The following is a 19,479-nucleotide window of genomic DNA, read 5'->3' on the forward strand; positions in this document are numbered from 1 at the left end:
TAGCTGAGTAGATGATATTTATTGATTTCTTTGAAGCTGCTGGCTGGTGCAGATAGAACCAAAAACAAAAGGATGAAATTGAAAACGTGACTCATTATTTTACTTCAACTTTATAAAATAAACTTCAAAAAGTACCATTGTCTTCCTTAAACCCTGCCTCCGATTATGGATATCCATGACTTTTTGTAAAACGTTGCAAGATAATTGATGCCACTTTTTCCAAAGCCAAAGATACCAAATTCATCATGCGCGTGAACTACCATTTTCTTCTTCTTCTTCTTTTATTTTTATGGCAAGATTAATATAAAGAAAGAAAGATACTTAAAGAGTTGGAGTTGCTGTCCAACGATTCTTCACTCAGTTCGTCTAAGTGCAATATTTTTGACAACTAAGACTCCTTACTGCCATGTTATCGTAGGTGTGCTTACCAGCAACTAATCTTTTGGTTTGCAACAACAACCGCCCTTTTCAGTGATCATTTTCTTGGTCGGTGAACTAAGAAACTATTAGACCGGATCATTTATATAGTCAACTTTGTCCTTCCATATTTTCTCCAATTACTCTAAGCTTTGCCTATAATTTTGGATCAAAAGCACACTTTGCATAGGAATCCATGCTGAACAAAAAAAAAAAAAAAAAAAAGGAAGAAAGAAATGTCGTCACCAGTCAAAGATGTTGAATTGCTTTAGAGGTCCACTAAGAAAGTTTCCTTCATGGCATTGTTAAACCTTTGAGCTACACCATGAGATGCATTAAGATGGCGAGTGGAAGTGTCGCTAAAAGTTTGAGCGTGCGGCAGAAGAAAAAATGACACGTCGTTTGCAAGTTGCTTCTTGGTTTATGGATTGGAATGGGAAAAATATGATTGTGCCAATATGGGTGATTTGGAACCTTTATTTGAAATTTTGACAACTTTGTTACCCCTCTAGCCAATTTGGGGTTGTCCGACCACCTTCTATAGTTTCTTTTTATTATAAGTAACACGTGCCATTTATTATTGTTGCTGATGTGACATTCTAACTGTTTTCAATCAAACGTTTAAAAAGATGTTCAGGGTAGTGAGTTATTTGTCATTTATACTCACCAAAAAGAGTTTTAAGTCACATTATTTTAACCCTAAGGAACTTATTGGAAACCAATATATTCATATGAACTAATTTTGTATTTTTCCCTTATGAAAATGGCATGTAGTTCCAACCTTAATACTTAATTGTTGCTTCCCCGTGTAGTGAAATAACATAAAGTTTTAGGACAAAGTTTAATGGAGAAATCTTTTTAATTCAGTCTAATATATTGACATGAATTTAAAATGTATGTAATCTTTTTACGCTTTGTTATAAGTGTATGTAAAAATTACATGCATTTTAAACACATGTCCGTTTAATAGACCAAATTAAAGAAAATTCTTTCAAACCTAATTTCAAAGAAAAGTTTATTCCAAGTTTTATGCAAATAGGGATTTATAATAAGGTTTCAAAAAATTGATAATTATTAAGGTGATACAATCTCAATTATTTAATTAAAAATTAATGATTGATACTTTAAGAATATCGTCAATAAACTGCATTAAACTACAGGGTGAAGGTGTAATCTACACAAAAACGACTCAACGACGAGCCATTTCATTGCGCTGAGCTGTCGTTTTTTAAGTGCCAACACATACAAGGGTTCTCTCTGTTTCTCACACTAGGGTTCTCAGACACTGTAGCAATGTCGACGAGTGAAGAGCAGGGGTCGAAGAAGGAGAAGGAAGGGACCGACCTGCTGGGCTCACCGACCTTCACGGAGCTCGAGAATGGCCGCTTCAAGTGCGTGGAGACCGGCCACGAAGTGCTCGCCAAAGACAAAGAGTCCTATTCTCATTCCAAACGGTGCCGTTTGGGCCTCATCGACTTCGCCTTGTCCCATCACAAACCCCCTCTCAATATGTTCAAGCAAGACCCTCTCTCCCGGTACTCAAAGTTTCCTTCTTTCTTGCTCTAATTGCAATATAGGGTCGTTTCTCTTTCTTTTTCTTTACTTTTTATTTTTATGTTATAAAATAATTGTATTAGGAAGCCCGTGTTGTTCTATGGTTTGTGTTGGCTATGGTAGATTTGGTTTTCTGGGCACCCAGGTGGCGAATTAACTTGATTGTGTGCAAAAGTTTGCGTTTTTATTAGTACAGTAAGATTAAGAAGAAAACTGCATATGCTTGAGTACCAAATTTATGTTTGATGGGGATTGTGGAAAGGCGAAAATTCTCACCTAGAGGAAGCCAGATGGTTTTGTATTTGATGCTGTTGATTGGACCCATATGCTGAAAAGTCTGGCATTCAAGATGTTTATTTGTTTATCAACAAGAAAACAGTAGTTTTGAGAGGAAATAAAATAGGTGTGCTTATGCTTCATCCATTTGATCCTTTTTCAGTTCAAAGTTGATATGCAAGCTGACAGAAGATACCATCAATAAGTCCGAGGAACATATATGGAAGCACATCAACGGCAAACGATTCCTCAACAAACTAGGTTTGTGCTTTTTGTCAATTATTTTCTTTGTATTGTTTATGATCAATTATCTTGATCACCCATATGAATATTATAGTGTCTCTAAATTGCTTCTGATACTTTGAGTTTTACAAGAATTATATGTTGCAAGGGTTCCTTAGATGTTTATAGTTATTATGTTTATAACAAAAATATGGACTTTCTGCAAACAGAGGAAAAGGAAGCAGAAAAGATAACCTCCAATGGAATAGTTGAAGAGCAGGGTGAGCAGAAGGTGAAAAAAGCCTCTAAGCCAAGGACAGATGGTTTGAAGAAGAAGAAGAAGAAGATGAAGAAAAACGAGAAGGAGGAGGAGGAGGAGGAGGAGGACAAGGGCAAGGACAAAGAAGTTGATGAGATCATCTCTGAAGTTAGAAATTTGTCTGATGGGGACAGTGATTCAGAAGAAGGTGATTTCTGGATGCCTCCAGCAGGACATCGTTGGGATTTTGATGATGGAGGAGATCGATGGGGTTCCGGTTCAGAGTCAGAGGAGAAGAGTGACGAGGTTGATGCAATGGGTATGTTTTGCCTCTAATTTGTAATATATGAACCATAAACTCCTGGAACAGATCCTGAGGACTAATGTTAAGTTGGCTTGGTTTTATCATCTTTCTATGCATAACTTTGGAGCAGATTTTGTTTCACTTAAGTTGTCTATAGCCAAACCACCAAAATATGTTTTTAAATTAATCCAATTTTCTTTTTCAACTGGTAATTTATTGGCTTTCTCAATATTGTTATCTCCCTCTCTCGTTACTGAATTTGATGGTTTAAAATTATTTTTCAGATGGTCCAGCAGAAGAGGGTGGGAAGGAGACAGAAGAGCTCTCTACACGGTATGCTTCTTCATCATCTCTTATCTCAATCATTTTATTTTTAATTGACACGCGTTGTTTTTAGCTGCTGAAGATCTTCTCTTGTTTTTTGTCTTTTTTGATATGCAGGACAAAGAGAATGTCCATAGAAATTGGACCCAGCAGTTTTGCTTCAAGGAAGAAGAAGAGTAAGAAGAATGACACAGATTAATTTGCTCAACAGTATATTGCCAGTGAGTAGGTTTGGTAATATGAAGAATTCCCCCTCGGTGTCAATTAATTTTGTTCAGTAGATTGTATGAAAACAAATATAAGATTTGAGTTTTTTTTTTTCTAATCAAAAGTTTTGTTGGTAAGCCTTCTATCAAATTCTGGTGCTGTATTCTTTAGTGTATGCTTTCATTATGCAGTCCTACTCAGCGCACCGTCCACCCCATCTCTTTCTTCTTGCTTTGTTTTAGACAGGTAGTGTACACGGTAATCACATTTTGAGGATATTAAACTGAGTATACTAAGCCAAGAAAGACTATCAATTTGCAGTTGAGATTTTATTTTAGGAAAAATATGCAAATTTAGTCAATATGGTTTACTAATTTGCAATTAGCTCGTTGGGATATAATAAAAAAATTGGCTAACAACTCCCAATGGTAAGCAAAAAAAAAAATTAATACAAACAAGTCCAAATTTTTTACAGAAACCGTCTGAAGCCACGTCAACATCAACCATACTTTGACGCATAAAACTCCAAGGGGTTGGCTTAAGTGGTGAAGGCCTTGGTCCTGAGGGTTTGCTCCCTTCAAGGTCCAAGGTTCAACACCTCATGAGTGCAAACAATCTCTTGGGGTTACACCCCCGGAGAAAAGTTAGCAATTTAACCAGTTCCGTGTAGGAAAATTTTTGAGGGTGCGGTGCACAGAACCGGAGTTTACTCTGCAAGGGTGAGTACGAAGGGCCCTGCCTTTGAGAGGTTTCCCGACATAAAAAAAAAAAAAAAAAAAAAAAAAAAAAAATGTATATATATATATATATATATATATATATATTTTGACTCATAAATTTTGATGGTTTCTGTAAAATAAAAAATTGGATAGGAGTTGGATATAAACGTCAACATCTGTTCAAATTAGGCGAAGTATTTTCAAAGGTTCATGTAGAGTAGGCAAAGAAACAAGAAAACTAGAAACTTTATTATATTGGAATCACAAGATATTGAGGTTGCTATTTATGTGTAGGTAGCCATCTGTAGAATTTACTACTCGCCTCTTGCTATAGCCATTGGCCAATTGGATTTTCTTCCTCGAATCACAACCGTCTTAAGACTCACTCAATTACTCATTAAGAAAAAACTCTCTCTTAAAGAGGAAAATAATGTAATAGATTGCATTATGTAAGGTTGCACGCCGAGGATGATTTATTATTTAGGCAACATATATATTGAGTATTGACAAACCATCCCCATAAGCTAGAAAGTTGAACAAATTGCAAAATATAAAAGCTAATTAACGTCTGCTATTTAACAATAATCTGAACTTCCGAATACTTGAATAGTATTGGTAGCCGAGTTCATAAATTTGCCAAAATCTTCCGCAATCTGGATGATTGCTAGGCCTTCCATACTAGCTTGGCAGATTTGATCCTTACTCAGCTCACTGCTACCCCAATCACCAAAAGCAACATCGGTTGATTTCACCAAATTACAGTAACGCACATCATCAGATTCTGGCTCTGGCTCATAAGATCTAGCTTTAATGTTGAGCAACTGACGATACTGGCTCAAATCCAGTAAAGTAAAAGAAGTTACGATAGGAGAACTCTTCTTAGAAGGAGTAGCAGCAACTAAATCTCCTAGCTCAACTACAGCATTCCCACATTGAATCCCATAATCCCTTCGGAGATCACACAGGTTCTGTTTGATGCCGACACCAACAACTGTTATATCTGAAAGATTAAGAAACTTAGCAAGGGAAGTGGGTATTTTCTTAAAGTGTATAAGGTGGACAAAAAGGCAATAATTTCCGGTAGATAGTTTCAACACTGCAACTTTCTCACTTATAACTCCATCTGTAGTTGAACTGAATGACTTTTCTATACCTAAACCTACAACTCTCCCAAAGGTTTTAGGATGTGAACTAACGTTAGAATACAGCAATTTGAGATTCTCATCCACCTCTGACTCATCGGTTACAACAGTTGTATTGATCTGTGTCCGCCTCCCTGCGCGAAAAGTAAAAGACTCAGACATCTTATTTGAAATGAAGAAGAGGAACTATTCATTCAAAGAAAGAAGAAAACTATGAAACTAGATTGTATTGGTGTCACAAAGACATGAGGGCTATTTATAGGTACCCAGCCCAGCCAATACGTGGAATTTTCTTTCTCACGGTCATTTCTTTACTTTTTTTTTTTCTCTAAATATAAGAAAAAGTTTCAAATTTTTTTATAAAGCCATATGCAGCAGATGCCTTACTCATTACTCATTAGGTAAGCTACAGGCTACGGTGCTACCCAATACTTTTCTATCCATTATTTTAAGTTTTTAACACAAAATATTTTTCACTCCTCTCTTTCGTCTTTCATTTAACTCAATATTTTCCACCTTGCTGACACCTATATTGGTTTTATTGTAACTCTGTTCCAAGCAGCTTTTGCTTAGAGGGAGAGAGAGGCTAGCCCCAGGAATAAAGCAAAGGACAATGGCAGTAGTGGGTTAAAAGTTAAAGGATTGAAACCACTTTTTGCATTACACTAGAAGGATTCATGGTTCCTGCAGAGTCTTAAGGACTAAGGAAAATGTAAAACGAATAAGAAAACAAAAGCAAGATGCTCTTTAGTCTTTCCCTCCTTGAATGGAATAGGAAAAAAAAAGCGAAGGATTCATGCTTCCTGCAGAGTCTTAAGGACTAAGGAAAATGTAAAACGGATAAGAAAACAAAAGCAAGATCCTCTTTAGTCTTTCCCTTCCTTTAACGGAATAGGAAAAAAAAAAAAAAAGCGAAGGATTCATGCATGCTTTAATTTATGTAGGGAAGGAAAAAGAATATAGGTAAGCTGTTGGAAATGCTCTAACCGGCCATTTTGGTTTGGAAAAACTTCACGGACGCTTCGAGCCCAACCTGTTATTAAATAACAATTTTTTGGCAACCACGAAGGCTGCACAGACTACATTACCGGAATAGACGATTTGTTTCTGACTCAGATAACTGCTACCCCAATCACAAAAAGCAACATCGGCTGATTTAACCAAACTCTCAGACACAAGAGTTACACCAAAACAGAACTCGTACAAATCCACTAAGTTGTAAAGACATACGGTAGAATGCTTTTTAAAAGGAGGAGACAAATCAGATAGCTCAACTACCACACCCCTGCATTGAATCCCATAATCCGTTCGGAGATCCAACAGGTTCTGTTTGATGCCGGAACCAACAACTATTATATCTGAAACATCAAGAAACTTAGCAAGGGAAGTGGGTATTGTCTTGAAGGACACAAGGTGAATTATAAGGCAAAAAGTTTCTGCACATAGTTTCAACACTGCAACTTTCTCACTGACAGCTCCATCTACACTGTTACTGAATGACTTTTCTATATCTAAAACCACAACTCTCCCGAAACGTACATGTTTTTCACTGTGTTCGTCAATAGAAACAACAGCAATTTAAGTTGCCCTTCCATCTCTGACTCATTTGTTACAACAATTGTGTTGAACTCGTCGGACCTAATACGAGTGGTAAAAGATTCGGACATATATCTTTTACTGAAATGAACAAGAGGAGGAACTAATCTTCCAGAAAAAGAGGAAATCAATGAAACAAGATTGTATTGGAGACTAATTGACATGAGGGGTTATTTATAATACCAAGCCAATACGTAGAATTTACTACTAAGTAGCTCTGCCTCTTCGTTTCTAGCAACGTTAGGATTCCAACATAAGTAGCTGAAACGTGGGATACATCTTTAGCTCTATCTCTTCGGTTGTAACAACCTTAGAATTCCAAGATAAGAATCATGGGATACATACAATGTAAATTGGGAAGCTCAAACCCTCTTAAATGCCTACTGCATTAACCTTTAAAATAATAATGTCTATAAATGTGTTGTAAATTTGTAATATGGATGTTTTGAATAGCATGCGGAATTTTAAAAATAATACAGCCTATTATTTAACACCAATGCACAGCAGTTTATAAGCAGACCAGTTAGAATAAACTATAAAGCATTCATATCTTGTGATTCCAACATGCATCAGACGAAGGCAACTTGGCTGCATTACTGAAAAGTTTATTCAAAGGGTTAACAAATTTGTATTTTACATAAATTTCTTAATTCTAATGTTTACTAGGCCAAAGTTGTCCATCAACAAAAATACGAAAAACTGTTTCCAAAATTTCGTTCGAACAAAATTGCTGCAGAATAATTCTGCATGTCTCGTTCGAACAAGACTAAATTTTGTTTGAATGATATGCCTTGTTTTAATCTCGCTGTAATCTATTTTCAAAGTAAAAGACTTGGGACATCTTTTTCTTTTTTCGCTAAGTAGCTCTGCCTCTTCGTTTCTAACAACGTTAGAATTCCCAGATAAGTGTCTGAGATCGATGTGGGATACAGTATTCACAGTAAGTCGGGAAGTTAAACCATCTATGCCAACTAAATGAACCCATGAAGAGCAAGACCAAGCGTCAACCCCAACACAATAACTGGTAGGACCAGGTTACTCTCTTTTTTTTCAATTCCTCTGTTTTTACGATTTACTTCAAAATGATAAATTCTAGAAGTCCCAACACGTGAAAATGTGAAACACTTAATTTATAAATGAGAGTAAATTGTGGAGTGAATTTATGACCTCTAACGTTAATACTATGTTAAATTACCATTTACTTCAAAAGCTTAAAATGAAAATATTGGTAAATTTCATTATTTAACCAATACTTCAACAATATATTACCAAGATTCTGCATAAGAGCATCGATTAACTGCTATAAAATGCTCTTACATAAATATGTCGAAATAAGTACACAAAAAGTGGCCAATCTGTCAGCCCTACACTCAGATATATGATCAAGAAGCACCACAACCAAACATGTTATCAGATTCCTATTAAAAATTAGGAAGAGTGGAGGAATTTCCTCAACTGTAGTATCGTATTAATTCTTTCACAATCATGACTGTTGCATGGACGTCCATACTAGCATGCCAAATTTGTTCCCTGCTTAGAACACTTATACTCCAATCGCTAAAAGCAACATCTGTAGATTTACCAAAAGTCTTCTCCCATTTAGGAAACTTGAAAACATATTTGAACAAATCAGGCAAACTATAAGCATTAAGGATTGGCTTGTTTTGAACAGCAGCAGCAAGAGCTCCCAAATCAACTGCATTCCTGCATTGAACTCCATAATCCCTTTGAAGATCACCCAGATTCTGTTTGATGCTGATACCAACAAATGTTATGTCTGAGAGATCAAGAAACATGGCAAGGGAAGTGGGTATTTTCTTGAAGTATGTAAGGTGTACAACAAGGCATTCATTTTCTGCACACAGTTTCAACACTGCAACTTTCTCACTGACAACTCCATCTCTAGTTGAACTGAATGATTTCTCTATATCTAAACCCACAACTCTCTCATAGTTACTATCTGCATAATTCTTCTTCAACAACTCTACGTCAATAACAGATAGCAGCAATTTAAGGCCCACTTCCAGCGCTAACTCATTGGTTATGATAGTTGTTTTGATCTCTTTCTCCCCAATGTTCAAAGTAAAAAACCTAGCCATCCTTGAAAATGAAGAAGAATATGAGAAACTGGGTTGTGTTGGAATCACAAGACATAAGGTGGGGCTACTTAACTAGCCATCTTTAGTACTAAATAGCTCTGCCTCTTCGGTTGTAACAACCTTAATTAGAATTATTTTCTTCAAAACAAAAAACAACCTTAGAATTCCAAGATAAGTATCATGGGATCGATACAGTCAATGTAAATTGGGAAGCTAAACCGTCTTTGGCTACTATTGGGAAGCTCAACCCTCTTAATTTGCCTACTGCATTAACCTTTGAAGAGCAAGACAGACCAGGTTAATCTTCTTTTACACTCTTTCTGATAGTAGTTCATTAAGCACTATTATTGTTTATATGTTTTGTGCTTATAGAATGTTTAATGTCTTTCCAGTAACTTCCAAGAAAAAAAGTTGCATTTAAGAAATGTAATATTAATACACTGAAGGTGATAGGAAGAAAGGGATCAAAACAATCCACTTAAACATGTAACCTCTACGTTTCTTTTTCATTTTTTCCTAATTGAATTCAGAGAAAATGGACTTCCATATACTAAGATAATGTAAAAGATGCATATAAAATAAGTTACAAAATATATATCATTGTTATTTCACAAATTATTGAACTCCCAACAAAATATAACACCATTGGGGTCTGGAAAAGCTTCACTATTCCACATTACGCCCCGCCTCAATTTTGAATAATTCATCCGCAACCATGAGGGTTACAAAGACATCCTTACTAGCATGGCGTATTTGTTCGTCACTCAGCACATTCGTACCCCAATCACCAAAAGCAATCTCTGCTGATTTAACAACTGATTGATACAACCTATAGTACGACGAAGAATTTTGAAAAATATACTTGCACAAATCCACCAAACAGAGAGAACCCAACATTGGATTCTTTTTAACAGCAGCAGCGTAATCTGCAAGCTCAACTACCGAATTCCTACATTGAATCCCGTAATCACTTTGGAGATCACACAGGTTCTGTTTGATGCCTACACCAATAACTGTTATGTCTGAAACATTAAGAAACCTCAGAAGGGAAATGGGTTTTTTCTTGAAGTGAAAAAGGTGGACGATAAGGCAATGATTTCCTGCACATAGTCTCAACACTGCAACTTTCTCAGTGTAACTTCCATCAATATTATACCTGAATGACCTCTCTATACCTAAACCAACCACTCTATTAAACTTCCCCATAGTTTCAATAGCAGAAAACAGCAATTGAAGTTCCTGTTTCAGCTCTGACTCATCGGTTACAACAGTTGTTTTGAGAATGAGCTCACGTAACCCTACTCTAAAACTTAAAGATTTTGACATCTTTTTTTCAAATGAAGAACAACACTACAAGAGGAAGTATTCATTCAAAGAAAGAAGAAAACTAGAAACGAGATTTTGTTGTTGTCGCAAAGACATGAGGGGCTAGCTATTTACATGCACCAAGCCAATATGTAGAATTTACAATTATCTCTGCCCCTTACTTTAATTTCTAGCTACGTTATCCGACCCAGAGAATTTGCTCTCTACTTTAGTTAAAAATAATCACGTTTTTTTTTTAATAAAATAATAATAATAATAATTATATTAATTCCTCGTTCATCTAAAACTCTCTGTTTTAGCCCTATTTATTTTTATGATTTCAAAATAGCAATTTTAAAACATGCAATTTTTAAAATTGAAGTTAAACCTTTAAAATTATACAATTTAAAAAACACTCCCTTGCCTACAATTTGAAAAACTTGAATTTTTGTACATTTTCGATTTGCAATTTTTTAAAAATACCCTTCCAAACAATACACTTGCTGCAATTATATTCAAAATCACACTTTTGGTCTACAAAATTACGTGCCAAATGCACTCTAATTACAGAAAAAAAAAAAAAAAAAAAAGAGAGAAGGTAAATCTACAATTTCTTTACGATTCTTTTATTGTCCCCCTGTTCATTGTTTGCTTAAAGAGAGGTTAGCCCCAGGAATAAAGCTAATTAAGGATACCTCACTTGCTCACAATGCCAAAGCACCAAATACCCACCTTTTGCTTTCCCCCATAGTCCCATACGCAACAAGGATTCATGCTCTTCCTGCGGATTCTCAATGAGATTGTAAAACCAATGAGAAAACAAAAGCAAAAAAGGACTCGTGCTTCAATTTATTCCACCATATAACCCATAAAGCAACCATCATGCCACTATCCTTTGAGGAACCACTGCCACAGCCACCTTTGCCAGTACCACCACCTCCTCCGCCCGTTCTCAATATATGTAGCTACTTAAATTGTACCAAATGATAAAGATGTCAGTCTAAGAGTGTTGATTCAACGAAGATATGGCTGATTATTTATAGGGAGGTAGCTATGGTCAACTAACTTTTAATGCCCACCTGAAAATGAGTAATGGGATTCTCGGAAAATTGGCAATGCATGGATAGCTCCCATGCATGTATCATTTAGTGTTAAGTAGTGGATAAAAGTGGACCATTTGTAAGCCACCACAGATGTCAGTACTCCACATATATACGATTGTGCTTATTTTTCTTTAATTACTCACTTAATACAAAACTCAAATTTCACATATAAACAAAACTCAAATTTCACATATAACCTACTCATGATATACTTTGGTTCATTGTGCTCTAGTTGGAGCCATGTCAAGCAATTCCCACACAGGATACACGAATGAATAAATCTAGTTAAATCGAGGTTAAAACTAACCTATCTGTAGGTCTATGTAACAATTCCAGATTAATTTTACATTAAATTTAATAACGAAAAATCATATTCCCAATAAATACAAAAATAATGAACTCATACATGTATGCTTCTACTTGTCATGAAGCCCTAGCTGTGTCTTGTATGCTTGCACATTCCGCAGGATTGTATCTCTATAAGCTGTAGTCCCATTTTTTACCACAGTATCCTTGTCCCAAATAGCGACTGAAGGAAGCTTCCAGGGTCTTGGCACGCCCATAGTTTCTTTTCCACGGTAGCTTTTAGAGACTCCCAAAAGTGCAGCTCGCATGCCTTATAAAAGAAAAGAACTTCTTAGCAAGTAAGAGCATTCCCAATGGAAGAGCCAAATGTTACTTTTATCTAGAATAGCTCTTCAAATGTTCAAAAAACCTCCCACATTGGATGAGCCAAAAATATATGTAAAATAGATATTTGATTAGAAGAACTAAAAAAAAAGTTAAATGTAGTAGCACTTTTTAAGGGAGCCATTTTACTTTTTAGTGTTTCTCTCTCCTGCTTTATCTTTTTCCCAAATCTTTTCCCACCTCTTTTTTAGAAATACAGCTAATCGGATGTGGAGACACTTAAAAATGGCTTAGCTAAATTAGATAAAAGTGAGTTTTGAAAAGCCATTTTACATAAAAATATGGCTCTTCCATTGGGAATGCTCTAACAGAGTGCCTGAATAAAAATTTCCAACAAAACAGGTTAAATTATTTTCTACCGTAGTTCACTAATCCAAAGTTGACCAATTTTAGAGGATAACACAGGAAGTTAAAATTCACCATACATCATCTTCCATGCAATGTTTCATGATCTGACTGCTCAAAAATGAAAACTTGTTATCAAATTATTCGTCAGAATATCCTACCATATCTAAATTCTTAGTCCATCCCAATCAATTGATGTATACAAGTAATGCAAATGAATTGGCATACAAATTTCACATGAATACCAAAAGGTATGACCACGAGTCTTGGGCATTATGACCTAACAACTGTCATGTCCTTTAAGAAAAAATATGTAGAGCACATACCTGACCACAGAAGCAGATTCACATTGTCGTAATCCCCTCATCCCCCAACTTCTTTCTTGCAATCAAAACTCTTTCTTCAGTTGAGGCGAGAGCATCAATCCTCGGCTCCACTTCTGATACCCAACCATCCCAGCTTAATGTAGTCAAAAACTTCCTAATATAGTTTATGACAGAGGGTTTGTCCCTAATGATGACAAACCCATCAGGCCGTAGTATTCGATCCATTTCAATGAGTAGATCCTCTGCACCACATCCATGCTCCGCAATCTCTGAGAACACTGTCCAGGCATGCAGAAGATCATATGTACGTGGATATGTAGAAAATGCTTCACACCTGTAAAAAGAGAATGCATGAAACTGACAGTCAAATCTGAAAAATAGGAAAAGTTGCTGCAACTAAGAAATACAATGTTATACTACTTGTACATATTATGATGGCTGGTTTAATGGGTACAAAGATAGTCTCAAGCATGAAGGGAGACTAAATACATACCAGTCATGAACAGTTCCAATTAAGCCTCGATCATATATAATCTTCAATCTGGCAGATGTGCTGACAGGAGCAACATTCATCACCCAGACATCTTTATCACTAAGGGCAGCAGCAAACCCACCGAGATTTGAGTTCATATCCATGACATTTCTGATGGAATCTTTCTGTACAACAGATTTCATTTGCTTCCAGTATTCAACCACTCTAAAATGCCAAATGCTCTGCAAAATATAATTTTTTATTTCTATAAGGAAGAATATAACTTGTACAGATGCTAAACAGAAACACTGCAAGAAGAAGGAAGGGAGGGGGATACAACAGCAGCATGCACATAATCTTCAAAATTCTAGAAACATACAGTGTCCTCTTGGAATTCCTCAGGGCTCACACCAATTTCTTCCAGGCGAGGAGGTGCGGCAGTGAGCCTCTGTGGCCAAGGAACTAGTCCGCTCCCCTTTTCCTTGTGCATCTCTGTTTTATATAAAAGGTAGAAAGTATAAGAAAAAAGAAGAAATGAAAATTCAAAATCACTGCCACAAGAAAAATAAACTGTTAAAGCAGAACGACTGGGTAAAACAGTGTATCAACCAGCCTGCCTTAAAAAAAAAATTAAAACAATCAGCATGTTCAGCAAATGTAATTAAGTAAAAACCTGAGCATTCAGTCCTAAGTGATACGCTATTGATAAGATTGTGTGCATTTTGCTCAGTTTCGAATGGAAGGATCTCAACTATTGTGAATGCTATTGCAGGCACTCATGTAAAATTAAAACTAACATCTTTAAGGGAGAGTTGTTGTGTATCAAAAGAATGTCTCCCACGCAGTGACAGGGAGCTTTCTGGGTCACCAACCTCCAAAAGCTGCAATTTTTTTTTTTCTTTTTTTCATATTTTCAACGCAAGATTGAGAACCTATCATATCACCGCCCTTTTGTGCAATCAATCAAGAACCAGATGGAAAAGGATTAAATCATGGCTGGTAACTGATATAAATCTCAACCTTTTTAGGATCCATTAAACTAAAGACTGCCACAGTCATTGCTCCTCTAGTCCTCACTTCAACAATGGAAATATGTTGTAATTACTGGGCCTCTCACTAATCCCCACACACACACACACCAAAAAAAAAAGAAAGAAAAAAATTATCCCAACTCCAAAAAATGGTCTGTAACAACCCTATAGTGTCTACTAAGTAAATTATCAGCATTTATTAGAAATTTCATATATATTCTCAGACGGAATTCAGGTGTAACGACAAGTAACTCTCATCAATGTAATCCTGTTTCTTAGAGTGGTGACGGAAATCCTTCAGGTCCTAATTTCTAATTCACAAAGTTAGGAACTACTTTCACTACATTGACCAAAGCAACAAGTGACTGAGCATTAAAATGTGATGCTTGCGTATACAAATGCCAGAATATGAGAATAAAAGACATCAATTCCACCAAACACCACAAAAATCAGTGCATTGGAAAGTTATCTGCTACATTCATTCTGAACATATGTATATATCAATGCTACTTACTTGCAGAGTACGGGGAGATGCACGCCTTCATGGGCACATTCCAAGTTGCATCTGGTTCATCCTCAGAACTGCACAAACGGGGCAATGTCCCAGGTTCTCTCTTTGAATAACAGCTATTTGTCAATGGCTTTGCCCATATAACAGTCTGGTCATGTTTTGCAACAACTTTCCAGCACATTCTTCTTAGAAGATTGGACATAGCATTCCAGATCCTTCGATTTTCTGGATCCTGTGCATATGCTTCAGGAGAAGAATACACAAAATACCCTCCTGGTCTTAGTAATCTGTCAAGTTCTAATAAGAGAATTCCATCTCTTTGAAGCCAATCAATTCGACATCGCGAACAATGAGCCAGTTCAAATGATCTGCTTGGATAAGGAAGTCTTTTTGTAGCCAAGACACCAAGGGTTGCTGGAACCCCCCTCTCCAGGGCAAATTGTATTTGATTCTCATGTACATCATTAGGTGCAAGAGACATGGCTATAATGCTATGGGAAAGAAGATAGGCTCCAAAACTTGCAACACCACAACCCACATCAAGAACATTTCGGATATTGCCACCATTGTAGAGTTTATCGCCAGGAGACTTAAGCATCTGTATCAATATATTGATAAAATTAACATAATAGTAGACTTAGAAAAACATGTTACTAATGTTACATAATGCTCCATTAACTTCTAACTTGAAAGAAAATGAAATTAGGATTTTGAGACAAGTTCGCTAATGGGACCCAATTAAGCAACCTCAAGAAGATCATATACCTTAGCAAGAGCAATGATGTACTTGTCAGCTCCGTCGTGGAAATGGGTACCCCCACCAGGAAAATTTATCTTCTCCCCATTAACAACCATCCAATTCTGATCTGATTTCTCTTGTGCAAGATGCGTGTGGGGTATATTCGCCTTCCACACTTCGTCCCTACTTGCAGGCCATCTTATAGGAATCTGAAATTCTAATACCAATTTTGTTAGAATCAAAACTAAATGAACCCAAATAAAGCAATTTTTTGCATGTGTAATGCCAGTCACCAACCTTATAACCAATTGGGGGCGGAATGAGGCAGTTATAACGGCGCTCCGGAGGTGGGCAGTGCCGTTCATAGTGCTCCATTAACACCAAATTGGGTTTCAACTTCAGTTGGTAGATAAGGTTCCTATCTAAACAAGGTATCAACTCCGAAAATCTCAAATCACAGATCTGTAAAAATCACCATTTTGACAAATATCAAAAACACAAGACAAAGAACAAAAAAGCTCAAAAACCACGTTTTATCAGTACCCTTTCAGCGTTTCAATTAATATAATTTGTTACTTGTACCTATTTCAAAAACATTACTACAAATCATTCACAGCGAGTTCAATTACTACAATTCGCTACAAAGACGCACGATTTTCCTCAACCAAACAAAGACGATATTATTTGCGAAAGCTACGATATTAACTAATTGAAAAAACAAAAACACAAATAATTAATTAACACAAATGCGTTACTCACAGGAATGCTCTTGGGGACCTCGGGATTGTGCTCTGGGTCCTCAAGAAAATCCTCGGGATCGAAGTTCGGGATGAACCCGCCGAATACCGCGTCGGTTCCGTCCTCGTCATCGGATCTACGGGAGCCAGGGGCGAAGTACGACCCGCAGTACAAACAGGCCAACCCGAGCAGCACAATGAGTCCGACCAGGACGTACTTGACCAGCGAGGTGGTGGAGCTGGGGTCGCTCCTGTGCCTCATTTTCCCAAACCGGACTCTGCTATATCCGACCCGGTTTCAACTCAGGCAGTGTAGAACCCTAGAGCTCCAGCGGCATATCCAGTTATAGACAGAATTATCTAAAAAGTATCCAGTTAATAGACACAGACTGAAAGCTGCGTTGGATTTTCGCGGGAGAGAGAGTGAGAGAGAAGGGGGGATTCGGTGTGTGCGTGTGTACGGACAGGTTTTGAAGGGACCACTGATTTGCCTTTGCGGTCACGGCGTCAAACACGGTCCCCCGGGTTGACCTTTGAACTTTTTACACCGGAGAGTCGATTTAGCGTGAGTAATAGAACTGCTAACTGACCCGCTAACGATTGTAACCGCTAATTGTTTTGGTAGTCGGTTATTAAAAATTGTTAATTATTTAGGGTGGTTGCAGTTAGCGATTTTAGGGGTTAGGACAAGGTGGTTATAACCATTAACCGCCTTCATTTTTTGGATGTTTTATTATAATTTTTATTAATATATATATATATATATATATAAATATTAATAAAAATTATAATAAAACATCCAAAACTTGTGACGGGGGATTTTGGTTGTATCCAGACTTGTTTTGTGCAGGAGGGATTGTCTTTTTTATTTTTTTTTATTTATATTTGGATTAATGGATTTGAGCTATTTATGACTGTATGTGAAATGTATTTTTTGATAGTTTGGGCCAATGTACAGCATGTTTGTTTTCATATTTTTTGGAACATTTTGGCCTTAAACTCTTAAAATAAGCTCAAAAATAGCCTATTAAAGGCTCAAAACACTTAAAAAGCCCAAAAATCTATTTAAAGAAAAGCAGTTATAACCGGCCGATTATTTAATAGAATAACCGCTAACCGCCGATTAGAAAATAACTGCTAACCGCCTAGGCGGTTGCAATTGCGGTTATTAAAATCAATAATCGCCCAAGGCGGTTAGCAATTGCGGTTATAACTAATAACTACCGCTTATAACCGTTTTAACACCCCTAATGAGTATTGGCTTTTTTCCTGTCCGGTCTTCTTCTAGGTCCCCATTTGGCAAGAGTGTAAATTGATTCATGAGAGGCATTTTTAGGAAAATGGAAGTCATGGTTAATGCTTGTTGAGCTGATACTTATTAACAATTCTATACGAGTGTAATATGAAATTATCGGATTATAATTGAAATATTTGATCAGTTTAATTATATTATTTAAATTATATTTGACTTATATAGTTATATATTCATCGTTCAACACGATTTGACATGCAATATTAGGATTGTCAATTTTTTACATAATTTGTGAATCCAACACAAAGTTAGCGAGTTAAGGTTTAAGGGGTATATTTGTTTAATTAAATAAGACAAATTCCTTACATCCATACTTTGACATTACTTGAATACGAATGGTTACCCCTCTTTGTTAATGTTTTTTAGCAAGCTTTTTCCTTTAATTTTTTTTTTTTTTTAAATGTTTTGAAGTAACCTGAAGGTGGAAATTGTTTTTATAGTTACGTTTGTGTTTTGAGTTATTTATTAATGTATTTGCGTTGAAAACAAAAAAAAAAAAGCATTAACAAATGATCGAGATAAGATATTACGGAGAGTGCAATAGATTATTATTAAGGCAGATGGAGAATTATGATTCTCTCTAGTTCATTTGAATTTGATAACATATAGTTAATTATATTTTATGAGCATTTTTGTCCTCTAAAAAATGCTTATAAAAAATAAATAACTGAATGTTCTTGGTTCAAATCAACTACAAAAATTCTAGATTCATAGATGATATGGTATTTTGTGGATATTTTAAGTCATAATGATCACTCCTACCTTGTAATATTCTGCCTAGTTACAGCCTTCTATTTTCCCATTAAATAATGCAAAGACAAAATTACTAAGATAGATCTTTATGCATCCTCGGATACCCACTCACCAAGAGTTGAATATTGGAAGGCAACTTTATGCGACAAATTTCCCAACTAGATGCTAGCTAGGTTGCCATCTCTACTCCATAGGGAGGAAAAACTTTGACTTTCATATCACCTACAATCAATTAGTCAACCAAGGTGCTCAATGCTTCATGAAGTTGTTGGTTATTGGGGAATTAGGCATCATTCTTATTTCTTCATAAATAAATTAACATCGTGGTTGTTAGGGCATTAATTTCTGTACCTAATTTAAATTTAATTGCCCTAACATTTGTGTTAACTCTCAAAAAAAAAAAAAAAAAAAAATCATCTTCATTTAAAATTCTTTCCATTTTCTCCCGTTAGTACATTTAAAAGGGCAAAATTGTCCAAATTTTTTGGAGGTTAAAATTTTTGTGGCGGAGGGGAGGGTTGTGGACCTCTGAACTTTAAAATCCTTAAAATTTTTATCACATGATGTCCCTTCTAAATGCACTAACTAGAGGAAATAGAGGAGATTTGAAACGGAGATGATCATTTTCCAAAAAATAAAAAGAAAGTCAAATTATATATATATTTTGTGAGTATAGTTACAATTGAAGTATTTTATAATAATTTATAAAGTTCAGTTTCACCTAATAATTTATAAAGTATTTATGAGCTCATTTATAATCCACCCATTTAATTTAGATAATCTACTCATCCAAAGTAAAACTGACCAACTTTTTGGGATTCGGATGGATTCTTTAAATTTTTTAAAAATATGAGATTCTAAAAATTTAAAATCTAATAACTTCATTACATCTACGGTCCAAACAAATATACAGGTTTGTGCATTACTGAGGCAAGTGAGTTTGGCATGTTGAAAACTGAAATTACTTATCTCCATAACACACAACCCTTTAAATTTATTGGACCGTTAGATTTTAAAATTTGAGAATCTTATATTT

General features: G+C 35.9%; 3 protein-coding genes across 3 annotated transcripts; 1 reads left to right on the forward strand and 2 right to left on the reverse strand.

The window, feature by feature from the left end:
* Positions 1–1,646: 1,646 nt before the first annotated feature.
* On the forward strand, positions 1,647–3,865 carry LOC132182381 (Surfeit locus protein 2 (SURF2)). The gene is made up of 5 exons (XM_059595611.2): positions 1,647–1,952; positions 2,411–2,508; positions 2,700–3,047; positions 3,317–3,365; positions 3,474–3,865. Exons 1-5 carry the CDS (start codon positions 1,711–1,713, stop codon positions 3,553–3,555), a joined length of 819 nt encoding a protein of 272 aa, XP_059451594.2. The 5' UTR covers positions 1,647–1,710; the 3' UTR covers positions 3,556–3,865.
* Positions 3,866–4,831: 966 nt separating this feature from the next.
* Positions 4,832–5,634, reverse strand: LOC132182728 (uncharacterized). The gene has a single exon (XM_059596051.2). The coding sequence runs from the start codon at positions 5,584–5,586 to the stop codon at positions 4,858–4,860; it is 729 nt and encodes a 242-aa protein (XP_059452034.2). The 5' UTR covers positions 5,587–5,634; the 3' UTR covers positions 4,832–4,857.
* Positions 5,635–11,674: 6,040 nt separating this feature from the next.
* LOC132182440 (S-adenosyl-L-methionine-dependent methyltransferases superfamily protein) lies at positions 11,675–16,828 on the reverse strand. The gene is made up of 8 exons (XM_059595682.2): positions 16,401–16,828; positions 15,939–16,103; positions 15,668–15,850; positions 14,906–15,500; positions 13,740–13,852; positions 13,382–13,602; positions 12,889–13,222; positions 11,675–12,143 (listed from the first exon to the last, which is right to left on the reverse strand). Exons 1-7 carry the CDS (start codon positions 16,638–16,640, stop codon positions 12,907–12,909), a joined length of 1,833 nt encoding a protein of 610 aa, XP_059451665.1. The 5' UTR covers positions 16,641–16,828; the 3' UTR covers positions 11,675–12,143; positions 12,889–12,906.
* Positions 16,829–19,479: the final 2,651 nt, after the last annotated feature.

The sequence above is a fragment of the Corylus avellana genome, chromosome 5, assembly GCF_965113065.1.
Source record: "Corylus avellana chromosome 5, dhCorAvel1.hap1.2, whole genome shotgun sequence".
Lineage (NCBI taxonomy): Eukaryota > Viridiplantae > Streptophyta > Magnoliopsida > Fagales > Betulaceae > Corylus > Corylus avellana.